Genomic DNA, 13,020 nt, shown 5'->3' on the forward strand with positions numbered 1-13,020 from the left:
AGATATTTCTCCAGTAAATGTGATCACCATTCTAGGCATTGAACACATTAGCACAGAACAGGCAAACTGTACTATGTTCACCAATCTGGTGATATCTGCCAGCCTAAACTGCAATGTATTCTCCCTTTCTTAGATAGAAAGGCATAATTCTCATTGGAAAATACTTTTGAATCTCTAATTACCGTAACCTTGGTGTGTCTATTTGAAGAACTAGTGGGTAGAAATTAAAAAACTGTACAAAAGGTTAATGTCTCCATTAAGAGAACATCTGCTTCAGATCTTTAGGGTTGCAGAGTTTGACATGGGGTACAACCACACAGCTCTTTGGAAACCAACTGCCCTTTCTGATTAGGCCTTTAAATATATGACAGTTATGCATAACATAATGTGCATAGCATAATGTGCAAAACCTGCACATTGTAAACATAAACTGTTTGCTCATTTAGGGCTCTGGCACACGGGGGGGGATTAGTCGCCCGCGACAAATCGACAAATCTCCCTTGTCGCGGGCGACTAATCTCCCCGTGTGCCAGAGCCTTTAGATTAGTCACCTAAAGCAAGATTGCACAGCACAGAGTATGTAATAAATCTCCTTTCTGAAAGTCACCAAACAGCCAAGTTCTTTAAAAAAAACAAAGTCTTTGAAACAATTCTGTGCACAATGAAAATTTACATAGCAGGAAAAAACAATATTGCTTTTCTAAATTAAAATTATTATTTTAATTCCATTTATATTCTCACTTAATCTTTAACACACAAATCCAATTTCCAAGCTTCAAACACTGTCTTTAATTGTTTCTGCATGGTCACATTTGCATTCTAATATAATATATAATTATACATTGACTCTAATGGGATAATATCAGCAAAATATTTCCATTCAAACATTGACTTTGTGAAATCAAGGCATAAGGCATAGACACTGGAAATCTTATACTAATACAATTCTTCTGTAACCTTCTCTGTGGTCTATAGACTTATTCTATCCCTATCTCTTCTGTCTCATTTCCTGCTCCAGGGGGAAAGAGGCATGCCGGGAATGCCTGGAAAACATGGAATTAAGGTATCCAGCATGGAATGGAACACACCTTTAACCCTTGAGTACTAATCTACATGTAGGCTGTTCTTACAAAAATGTGCTTTCTCTCTTTAATTCCATGATATCCCACATAATATGTCTACCTTCATATAACTTGCACCTTTCATTCATGTGTACTGGTCATGAAACAATAGCAGTAGTTACTAAGAGCACTTACCTTCTTCCCACAACCCCCCTTGGCTCTGTAACCCTGATTTACATCTTGTGTCCTTTTTTTCTTTAGCTTTACCTCTGATTTCTGTATCTGAAAGTTGAGAGGTATGACCCTACCCTTCCTTTAACTTCATCATCCTTCCGCTTTACCATCCTTCATTCTCTTCTCTAAGGAAGACAAACCTGTTGGACTCCTGCAGTTGTAAACTACACTCCTGCATCTGTAGTGAGTCCACAACAGCCAGAAGGCCACAGCTTTGGTCTTGCTGCTTTTCTCCATATCCATAAATCATTACTATTCTTCCTATTTATCTTTCATTCTTTCCATTAACTTCCCAAGATAAAGTAAACTAATCACAAGTTCTGTATCAGAAGTCATCTATGGACTCATAACACTTACCCGCTTGGTTCATAAAAATCCATCTCAAGCTTTTGTGTAATGTTTACTAGTCTACGCCATTATTATTTAGTAACTATTCTCTTAATGGGAGGGAAACAATATTTGTTGTTCTTTTAGATCATCTAGACTCCTGTATGCAAGAAAAAAACTATGAAAGAATGCTAAAAAAAGTGTTGTTTGCTTTTAATAAGTTGCTTTTGGTAAATAAGTTTTTGTTCTTTAACCCTCAAGGCATATAATGAAGCATCCAAATGTGGAAGTGAATGGAAACTTCTTATATACTAATTATGAGTTTTAGATGGGTTTTGGGTTGGTTAATATGTTATAAAACTGATTTCTTATGTTCATTACAAATTTGGCTCCTAGCAGAAGTAAATTTGAAGGTTATGACAAAATTCTAAAAACTGTTTAGCATATCATAGGATACTGATTTACATTTTTCTCTTTAGATTTTACATTTTCTTGGGTTTTTTGTATCATTCTTCATAATATATGACCGTCCCAACTATTGATACTGTACCTCATTTTAAATCAATTATGTTAATGTATTTTGCAATGACAGGCTACAGAAACTAGGGCCATCACATTTCAGTCCTGTATTAAAGGTTTATATATTTCTTTTTCTTGGTAAAATCTTAGTTGTCTTCCTAAATACAAACCCTATTTTGGGCACTTTTCTAAAGAATCATTATAGAACTGTGGGGATTAGATAAGGGTGACCAAGTAGTATGAATCAGATTAGTTATAGAGATGTGCTGGCTTTCCTTACATTACAGAAGAGGCAAACAAGAGTGGATAAGAACTGAAGGCAGTAGAGGTTTTGCACACTGTGGCAAGATGTCACACTCAGCCTGCAACCTTTTTATGACTTTAATGTAATTTTTAAACTATTTTAGATATGAGTGCATTTTCTGTTTGGCTGGATTAAATTATGTAAGAAGAGGGTTAAAGTGGATTGATGCATCCTTTTATTCCAGCCCTGGCAACTATTTTACTTTTTTGTGATGGTTTTATATTTCTGCCATCAAACAGACATTAGAGACCCTGAAAAGTAATATCTTTCTTTTTTTCTTCTGTTTGTACAGATAAACTCACTTCCTGATACCTATCTACTTCCTTTCTCTCAGTTATCAGGCTAGTCATGGTTAATGTGTACGCTTAAAGTGGATGTTACCCTAAATACTCTTACTAATCCATGTGAAAGAGGCTAAGATCCCCAAGCCCCCCATATACTATGACAAACAGAGTTGATTTAATGGAATGGGTTAAAACAGGTCACTTTTACAGATATGTGGAATAGCCTAGACCTAAGAATCATGAACCAGCAGAACATGACTCCACATATTTCTCTTAAACCTGTGGTTTGTTTTAAAATATAATCAATTTAAGGTCTTGAACCAAATCTCATCTAAAATAAATCAAACAAATATACAACAAATTGTTCTCTCAGATCATGTCCCAGTGTGGTTTACTCTTCAAAATCAGAATTGTATTTCATGTAACAGAAACAGAACCGATCAGACATCATTACCAAATACTGCTCACTGTAATTCTATCTAGAACAAATCTGGTTAACATTACAAAAAAACATAATGTTCTCCATAAGGCTTCCCCGGAACTATTTTGGAACCTTGCTAAATCGATTTTCCACGGGTACATAATATGTAAAGTGGCATTCCGTAGCAAACAACAAGTATGTATATAGTTACAGCAGATCACCACCTAACTGACAAAGCTACATTGAGTTTAACAATATCCTGATTTACAGAAATGCATACTTTTCTCAAAAAAACAAGGAAGATATTCTAAAATGTATTCTTTCTCATATTTTCTGTAAAATAAAGGTCAAATTCCATCAAATTATAAAACAAAACACAACTGGCAGTTTAATAAACTCTTTTTATGCATTCCTTTACATGGAAACTACTATTGTATATGGCAACAGTTCTTAGTTGGTTATTCAAAATACACATTTAATTACTGGCAGGAAGCGTGGAGGTAGAATTGTATCTCAAAAAATCAATAACAGCAAAAGAAGAGAAAGCAATTAAAGCTCTCAGATAAAATAAGGCAATAAGCTAGAGCTACACATAACTTCTATGTTCATTAGAGCCCTAGGGAGCTTCTCTAAAGACTGTCATCCTTGTTACCAACTCGATTTGTTCTTTCAAAAGAAGAAGCACCTACAAAAACCAGACCCCACAACTCCAGGTTTTCCTTATGAAAAATACTGATAAAAGCTTATTTACCTAGAAATTTTCTATATCAATATTTATATGGTTATATAGATTTACATAGTGCACAAGGTTGAAAAAAAGTTCAACCATTATTCCAAATTAAACCTGCCTAACTTCAAGTTGATCCTGAGGAATGAAAAATGCCCCATCGGAAGCCTTACATTGGTTTTCCTCCGCTGGGGTATATCCTCCACTGGGGAAACTGACCCAGGTGCAATTAGCATTGCAAGTGCTCTGTAAAGGGGAAGAATGACTCTTTCCTACTGTGAGCTTACTCATTTTGATACTGCTTGATACTGGCACTGCTTGCTGCAGCGGAGTTTTTTTATTCACAAGTACCCCTCGATTATTCTCCATTAAACACTTGGGTAATTTAGTTCAATTACAGAGGAACTAAGCCTGCCATTAGTTTTAACGGCTAGCCCCTCTGGCTCCTGCTCAGTCGACAAGCTCGAGCATTAGGCTGGAGGTGACATTGCCAAACGTAAAGACCATCGAGACCCTATACAGCTCTGATAGGACCTTCAGTTTTCAGTTAAGGATATAGGTAACCTGCATTTTTTTTTAAATACAAACATGCCCCCCTCTCACCCCTCATGAACACAGTGCGATGCAACCCAGGCAGTGGTGTATTCATTCCGGCAGTTGCACATCTCCTGCAGCAATACAGCAACATAGATAAGCAGTTTGCAAAAAAATGGCAGATTGTGACTGTTTTTTGAACTTTGCATACTGCCTTCCTTTCTGTAACCAACCCCCGCAAACTTCTGATTGAACTTGTCATAATGGCAGGGTATTTGTGGGTATTGTGTAAATAGTAACATGGCATCAGTTTGTAGAACCTTCTCCCCGCAGTGGGTTTACATTCTAATTAAGACAGGAGAATGTTTAGAGACATGAAAGTTCCTACAATGAGTGAGTGCAGAGGTGCCACAATGTGTTCCTTTAGTTCAGCTGTCAGATTCCAGAAACAAGTATATAGTAATGAAGCCAAATGTGTTTCCTATTTACTCTTTAGGAGGGTTACCCAGCAACAGCTGTTACTGGCATTAGGGGAACTTGTTTGTTCAGAGTCCTACAAATTTTTTTTTAAAAAAAGTAATTTCTTTAGTTATAAAATCTCAGTTCTTAAATTGTAGGTTGGCTTCAGTTCTTAAATTGTAGGTTGGATGCAACAGAAAAGCAAGGAAAACATTATTGTTATATAACACTATTTATACTGTACAGACTGTTTATTGTCACTTTATTTTACTTTGCCTGTTGAGACTGGCAGATCGTACTACTCAGATATACACATTATTATATGCATATTTGTGTATTATTATGTGTGGGAGCTACTGTAATGGTTGCTTTGCTGAAAGGTATATATTTTATCAACAGACTCTAATTCAACCACTTAACTGCCACAGAAAATTCAATTTGCTGTGCTGGTTGTCAATGACCTGCCTGCCACTAGCCACAGATGCTGTTTGCCCATTCCCTTCTGTGGGTAGTAAAAAGATCTGTTTGTTTTTGTGGTATTTGTCATAATCTTATATAATATGGTCCCTTTAGATACTTGCATAGTGTGGCTAATACAGATGTTTTTCACATGAACAATTTTAAAGATTTAATTTAATTTTAAAGTTTAATTAGTTAAATTTTAGTATGGACTGTAGGCTGGGGGGTCATAGCTTGTAAATCAAGTGTATTTATCAAATGGTTAAATCTACTTTTCACCTATTGATAAATACACGTCTAAAAATCCCATAGTAATGAATAGAAAGTGGGTAAATTTTTTTTTTTGTGACCTTTAATTTTACATTTTGATAAATCTGCCCCTAAACTAACTGCTTGTTGGTTAATGGATCACTGACTGTATCAACAAGACAGCTTTTACATTTGAGGTGAGTTGGAACAGAAAGGAGAATCAGATTATTTTCTTTTATAATCTGAAATTAGAATTATATGCAGTATGATGCACAGATGCCAGTCCTATACACACACACACACACAACACGCACACATATGCCAACTAATGTTATGTCCATCTGTTTGCTTAATATGCCTGGACAGTGGCACAAAATGAAAGCCACATGTTAAAAGGAATTCTGTATTATCTCAGTCATTTAGGGAGGCAAAATGATGTCCTGTTAGATTTCAGATTGTCACAGAGAAATTGTAGGACCGCGAGCCATTCCCCTTTGTGAAAGTGTTCACATATGCTAAAATAACCCATATTCCTTTGATTTTGTACAGCTGCATGTAAACAACCATTTTGAGGAGTAAATACTTATGCTCATTCATGTTTTTACTTTAAACAACGGAATTTGTTTTCTATTTAAATTTTTGCTAAAAATTGTCGTAACTTGATCAGATCATTATTGTAAATTCACATTAACTGAGCAAATTTCTTAAATCTCAAGATTGAGTTTTTGCCATGATTTGAGCAACTGCAAAGAAACTTGATTTAAAAAATATTTTTTTTACTAATGTGGTTTTTGAGAAAAATGAAATATAACAATGTGGCTACTAAAAGCTTGTGAGCTTCTATAGAAGTCATTGGGAGGTGTATTTTCAGCATTCAGGCTATTTTATAATCTGTGCTCAAGAGCACTTAAAACCCATAAAAGTTTTTAAAATGAATCGAACAATGTGATTTTGTCTAATTGGTTTTAACACCACACCTACAGTATGTATTATGTAAGGCCTGGACCTGCAACACATGGTAGTGTAATGTTATTAGAAAACCCTGACCTAGCTACATTAACATTATTGGTTTATGAGAATTCATGCAGTGACCCACTCTGATGTCGATGATACTTGAATTAAGAGTATGTGTTCTATTCTTTCTCCCTTCATTTCTAGGGTGAACCAGGAATCCCAGGAGAAAAGGTACACTTATTGAAATAAATTGTTGTCAGTTTTTATTTCCTGAGATACAATAGGCAAATAATAAAGGCAGTATTGTCTACTAAGTTGTTCAGCTCATCATAGGAGAAGCATTACTAGCCTTTGGCAAGGAACTACCTGGTTGCGCGTAATATTTAGGAAGCGATGGGTGGACAAAGGGCAACATTTGATGTTTGGGAAGGCACAAGATAGGAAGCATATTCACCAGTATTCCATCAAACTAGGTCAACTCATTGGCAGATATGGCATAAAGTAGGGCTAAAATACAGGTATGAGACCTGTTATCCGGAATGCTCAGGGCCTGGGCTTTTCCAGTTTGTGATGGATCCTTTACCTGTATAAAGTTTATATTATAATAGTAGCATTACAGTAAAAACAAAAAGCCAAACACGGGATTAGTGTTCAGATAAGCATCCATATATTATCAGCATAAAATGACACATACAAAATGTGGTGTGTGTGGTTTCAGAGTCTATATAAACTAAGGGGGAAATGGTCTCTGATACCTGTATGCTATATGTTGCTATTACTAAAGAGGTTAGAGGATGAGAAAAAAAGGATTTTATTGGCCTGCACAGAAAACTGATACTGATTTATTTGTAAGAAATGCAGTTTATCAGAGTAACTCTTTGTAATTTATGATTTCCATTTACTTGAGGCACAGTGTTAATTTATACGAAAGGACTAGTGTGAAGCTTTAATATAACCCAACTATTTTACATCAATTTTTATACCATTTTATTAGGTGTCATTTTTTCACAGTTTTATATACTTTTGTCTTGGGACAATGGTTCAGTTCAAGCTTGCTCTCAACAAAATAATGCCTCATACTTACAGCACCTACTATTAGGGGAAATATCCCAATGTATATTTCACATTAAAGAACAAAACGTTAGATGTTTTGCTTATGCCTTTTTGTTTTATATTTTATATACAGGGTGAGAAGGGAGATACTGGAAATACAATTGGTGGAGTTAAAGGAGAACCTGGAAATCCAGGCCTACAAGGGCCACCGGGACCAAAGGTTTGCATCCTGATTTTATGACTTAATTAAATGATATTAATGAAAGTGAAAGTTTATCCTTTGATAAATATTTCTTTAAAAATGCCATAGAAATGAATGGAGTGGAGGGATTTCACTCTAGCAGACTGTGGAGAGCTCTAACTTCACTCTTTGAAAATACACCCCTTAGACTGGACATTTGGGAGCAGATCTCCTAAAACTCCATAATTTCTCATTTTCAAATTCAACTAAACTCATTTTCCCGAATGTCTAATATTTACTATTGGCAAGTTTAACCTGGAGAATTGTCGAATTCAAAATTTTAGCCGTTTGGATGCGTAGTAAATTGTAAAGTGTTTTATCTCTGCGACTTTTTGCTTTAAATATTCAATTAGAGTTTAAAAAAGAAAATCAATGGTTAGTAAATGGGCCCCTAGGTGTGAGGCTATAAAGAAAGGTTTAATGTGACCCTTTTCCATTTCCTCCTAGCAATATCTCATGTACTCATGAACACCCGCAGTGCACATTGATGAGCTCCAAGATAGTTCTTATAAAGCATCTGTTTGCTTCAGCGAGCATTATGTCTGAAATACAGGGGGCAACATGCCTTAAGCAAAAAAAGGAAAAGCAAACACTTTCCCTTTTTTTGCTATAGTTTTAACAGGAGAAGTGGCCTGTGTAAAATGTATAATTAAGTTGTCAAATTCTTAATGAATCAGATGAAAGAGCAGGACTGGCCAGTCCAGGGCTGACTTTGACAAGTTGGTCAGCTTGAAGTATATTGCAATATATGGACAAACAATCTCTGTTTTATCTAGTATAAATAAATTTAAAGCAACTGGACTTGTTAAGTAATCATTGAAGATGTTTCACTACTCATCCGAGCAGCTTCTTCAGTTCAACTCTCTGTTTTGTTTAAAGGGGAGGGCATTTTTAATGTCTTGATGTCCTATATATATTGATAATGGGTTAGTACATAGGACCTATTGTCTTTGGCAACATGCTGTAAAGCTACTAAAAGCATTTAGATCTTTAAAAACCAAGTAAGACTTTTTTTGTCCATCAACATTGCATTTCAGTGAAAATGTACCAATCTGGCAACATTTCCATTTCTAATTTGACAAATACTTCTACATCTCCACTGGAAACTTTTCAGAACTTTATAAATAGGAAGTTCCAACATCGTTGGAAGTCAGTGAAGTGTGGCGAAGTAGTTAACATTACTACTTTGATGCCTTATAAATAGTGTGCTAAATGTTTGTGTTTGATAAAACAAAACATAAATCATAAAGCCTGGGTAAGAAAACATATTAAATCTATATAATGCTAAAAGGGCGACTGTTATTCACAATATGCCTATAATGTATTTTTCTTCCACTCAAGAAGATACCAACTTACATATAAATTTGGATACATTTGCATATATATTATTTTGCCTCTAAGGTATATTATGGCCCCATATCAGTAAATACTTATAGGAGATTGATAAGAAACCTGAAACTGGATCAGTATGGAATCATACAGAGACGTATTGTACACGGATACTTTAGCTAGACAGCGGGGGAGCAAAGCTTTCCAGGACATCCTCCCAAGCTTGAACAACTTAATTCACCTGAATCACAATCCTTCTTTATGTTCTACAGATCAAACATGTCCACGTAAATGATTAAAATTCATCTGGTTATTTATAGCAATAACCATTCTCCATCTGATAAAGGCGCTTTGATCTCCGCTTTGGCGAGTCTTGTTAAAGGGAATACAAAGAAACAGGAAGTTGTAAGAGACCTTTTATAGATGAAAATGTTCCTTTTCTTTGAAACAAAGAATATGACAAAATGGGTTACTGTAAAACACAATGGAGATGGTTTCTATCATTTCTGTTGTACCATAAAGGTGGGAAAAGGTCAGTGAACAAAAAAACAGCTTTACACATAAAATGTCTTTAAGCTGAAGATAAGTTAAATTCATGTAACTGTTCCTTGTGAGACTAAGAGCATCCTTTTCACACTCTGAAATGACTGTTTTCCTTAAAATGAATGCTTTTCACTGTGAGTTTCCTAAACAAAATAACAACCAATAAATGGTAAATTACAGGATAAAGATTAGTATTATTATAGGTTCAGTGCAGCAGTTGTAAGTAGGAAGATTGTAGGAAAGATCTGTTTGCACCACATATTCAAACCACTAACTATGTGGGATATTAGATATATGGTAAGATGGTGCCTTTAATAACAGTAGATGCAACAAAGCAATATGGCTCTTTTGGCAAAATGGTTGAGGCACCTCCCGTTGTGTGAAATGTCTCCTGGGGATAATAGCATCTGGCATAGAACTGGTATAGCAGGAAGGGAATAACCTCTTGGATCAGGGGCATAACTACTGAGAAAGCAGACCCTGCAGTTGCAGGGGGGGCAATAGTGTAGGGGACCCAGTAAGAACCTAATTAATCAGTGACAATATATCATGGTGCCCTGCATTGAATTTACTGTGGGGCCCAGTTACATCTAGTTACACCACTGTCTGGGATATAATTCTGTTAGTTGCTGACAAGGTGGTAACATTAACACTCTACCAGTACCACGTTTAGTTATTTATGTACATTAGCTGAAGGGCCAACGATTAGACAGTACCTCTTAGATAACGAATTGGATGCTACAACGTAAGGCTTTCATTAGGATAGTTAAATACTTTTTTTGTTCTTTTCCTAGGGAGAAGCTGGTGATATTGGCCAACCTGGTGTTCCAGGGCAGCGGGGTGAAAAGGTTTTCATTTTTTTTTTAACTTTTTTGACTTCTCTTAGTTCTGTAATAATTTTAAATTATAAACCATGAGTCTTTGTTTATTGTGAACAACACATCTAAGTCTTTGCCTGTTGTTTGATATCTTTTGTAAAGCAGAATCCTGTAGACTGCAGACCTATTTTGCTTTCCATTTAATAATAGGAAAGCCCTGTGTGATATGCAAGCATGAATTTAAAAATGGTCCTTATTATATTTTTTCTGCTCACAAAGTTGATAAGTGATTGCAGTACAAAGAGCAATTATTTCTGAATTTGTCAGAAACAGAACATGTACAGTTCCAAATGATGCGTGTGTGCATATAAATTCTACAAAAAGGAGAAAGTTAAATGTTAGTTGCATGTACATGTAAAGGTGGAATCCCTTTATCTCGGTTTTCTCTTTGTAGAGAAATATTTTTGTTGCATTGCATTATTTTCCTTAATCTTTGCTAGTGATTATTATGTGGTGTTACTCACTGTCAAACTTACTATCCTTGCTATGTTGTTTTTTTAGGGTGCTACAGGCTCAAAGGGAGAACAAGGACTGATAGGATCACGAGTAAGTCTGGCTTTAAATGAGTTTGGCTGGGATACTGCATGGTTAAAACACTATATGGCCACAGTTATGTGGACAACAACAAGAGGTCCATTATCAATATATACATATACATTATATACATAGGATATTAAGACATTTTGTGCATTAAGCTACCCAAGCAATGCCCTCCCCGTTAAGCAAAACAGGGATTGTTTGTCCATATATCGCAATATACTTTAAGCTGACCAACTACATCAAAGTCATCCCCTCTGGCCAGTCCTACACTCACTTCACTCTGATTCATTAAGAATTCAAGAATTCCACTGCTTCAATATACATTAAACAAAGGGACTGAGTTTTACCTGAAACTTGCTTGCTTTCAAGTTGCCCTTTTATTGGTGGGAGCTACAACGTGGAGTTGGCCACTGCTCCTGTATAAACTATAGAAAAAAGGAAAAGTTGTACTCAACCACTACATTTTAAACCATTTAAACAATAGCCAATTCCAATAATTAAATGCAGGTCATTGGCTATATAGAGTATAGAGCAGATATAAAATGTATGGATCTTTAATAAGCTGCTACAATAATATATATATATATATATATATATATATATATATATATATATATATATATTATAATATCATATTGTAATATGGCAAAATAAACATCCCCAATACCCTTAACTACTTATCTACTTTAGGCTAAACAAAGTTACTCACACAGAACTTTAGCTATATTATTGGTTTTCCTACATGTCTTCATTTATTTTGATATAGTCATCCTTAGAAATCATACATTTTTAGAAATGGTTATAACATCTAACATGCACAGTTTTCCCAATACTGTAGCCACAAATTTTCAGGCTAATTGTACCAATGTACCACTGTAATCAAACAACAGAGTGGGGATATAGTGCTGTTCAGGTGTTCAAAATTGTGTATTGTCCTTGGTAACTACCGTATGAAAGGAAGAAGAGAAAGCTAAGAGTAAACAGAACAGGCAATATCTTCAGTAGTGGATCCTATTGCAGTAATTAGTTCTCCTTTAAACTCTCCAAAACAGGTATCTAAAATGCAAGAGAACTCTCAGATAAGCATTACGATTATGCGATTATGATATCAGAAGGGGGATATAGTGCTGTTGAGATATTCAGAGCTAGAAAAAGAAAACCTTTTAACGCTTCCAGCAACAAACATGTGAATGAAAGAGAGAGTCAGGTGTAAACAAGGCAGGCAGGATATTCTTTGGATGATCATTTTTCACCAGTGGCCTAATGCTAAAACTTGCACAATTGGAATTATGGTTGTGAAACTTGAATGTCTGGTATTTCTAAAGGGAAAAAAATCCAAAAACTTGAATGTAAAACGACAGCATCTAAAAGTCCTAGGCAAAGTCAAGCCATATTTTCAATTCGAGATTTTTGAGTTTTTTGGGGGGGGGTTTTGAGTTTGTTTCCCTTAATAATAAATAAGCGAGCATTCGAAATGCAAGTTTATTCACATTCGAACAATCTGGAATTAACGAACTCGAAAATTGCTAAATAAGCCCATAAGTTTGCCTTTAAGGACTGTGACAGACGGGGAGATTATTCGCCGCGCGACTAAACTCCCTTGTCCCGGGCGACTAATCTCCCCAAAATGCCATTCCTCTCAAGACAACTTCCGCAACTTTGGCAAATCGCGACGCGGCATATGCCATCCCACTGGTGATTTACATTCTAGCCAGTGGGATGGCATTTCGGGGAGATTTGTCGCGTGGCAAATAATCTCCCCGTCTGTCACAGCTCTAAAAGAAAATGTAGACCTTCAAAACAAAGGGATGTAAAATGCTTACAAATGAGCAGAGACAAATAATCAGATGTTTCTCTGCCTTTTTTTTTTTTTTAAAGCTGAGCATCATCAGAAGATTTTCCTC

The 13,020-nt window shown here is 35.6% G+C and overlaps 1 protein-coding gene across 33 annotated transcripts in view; it reads left to right on the top strand.

Moving 5' to 3' along the window:
* col13a1 (collagen, type XIII, alpha 1) overlaps window positions 1-13,020 on the top strand; it is a 201,571-nt gene that overhangs the window by 146,664 nt on the left and 41,887 nt on the right. For 29 of the 33 annotated variants that reach the window (XM_031905313.1, XM_031905314.1, XM_031905320.1 and 26 more), the window contains 5 exons: window positions 1,019-1,063; window positions 6,737-6,763; window positions 7,719-7,805; window positions 10,493-10,546; window positions 11,078-11,122. In XM_031905313.1, the coding sequence (XP_031761173.1) occupies window positions 1,019-1,063; window positions 6,737-6,763; window positions 7,719-7,805; window positions 10,493-10,546; window positions 11,078-11,122 (258 nt within the window). The remainder of the gene's footprint in view (window positions 1-1,018; window positions 1,064-6,736; window positions 6,764-7,718; window positions 7,806-10,492; window positions 10,547-11,077; window positions 11,123-13,020) is intronic. The other 4 variants (XM_031905317.1, XM_031905331.1, XM_031905336.1 and 1 more) reach the window with 1 other exon arrangement.

The sequence above is a fragment of the Xenopus tropicalis genome, chromosome 7 (assembly GCF_000004195.4).
Source record: "Xenopus tropicalis strain Nigerian chromosome 7, UCB_Xtro_10.0, whole genome shotgun sequence".
Taxonomy (NCBI): Eukaryota; Metazoa; Chordata; class Amphibia; order Anura; family Pipidae; genus Xenopus; species Xenopus tropicalis.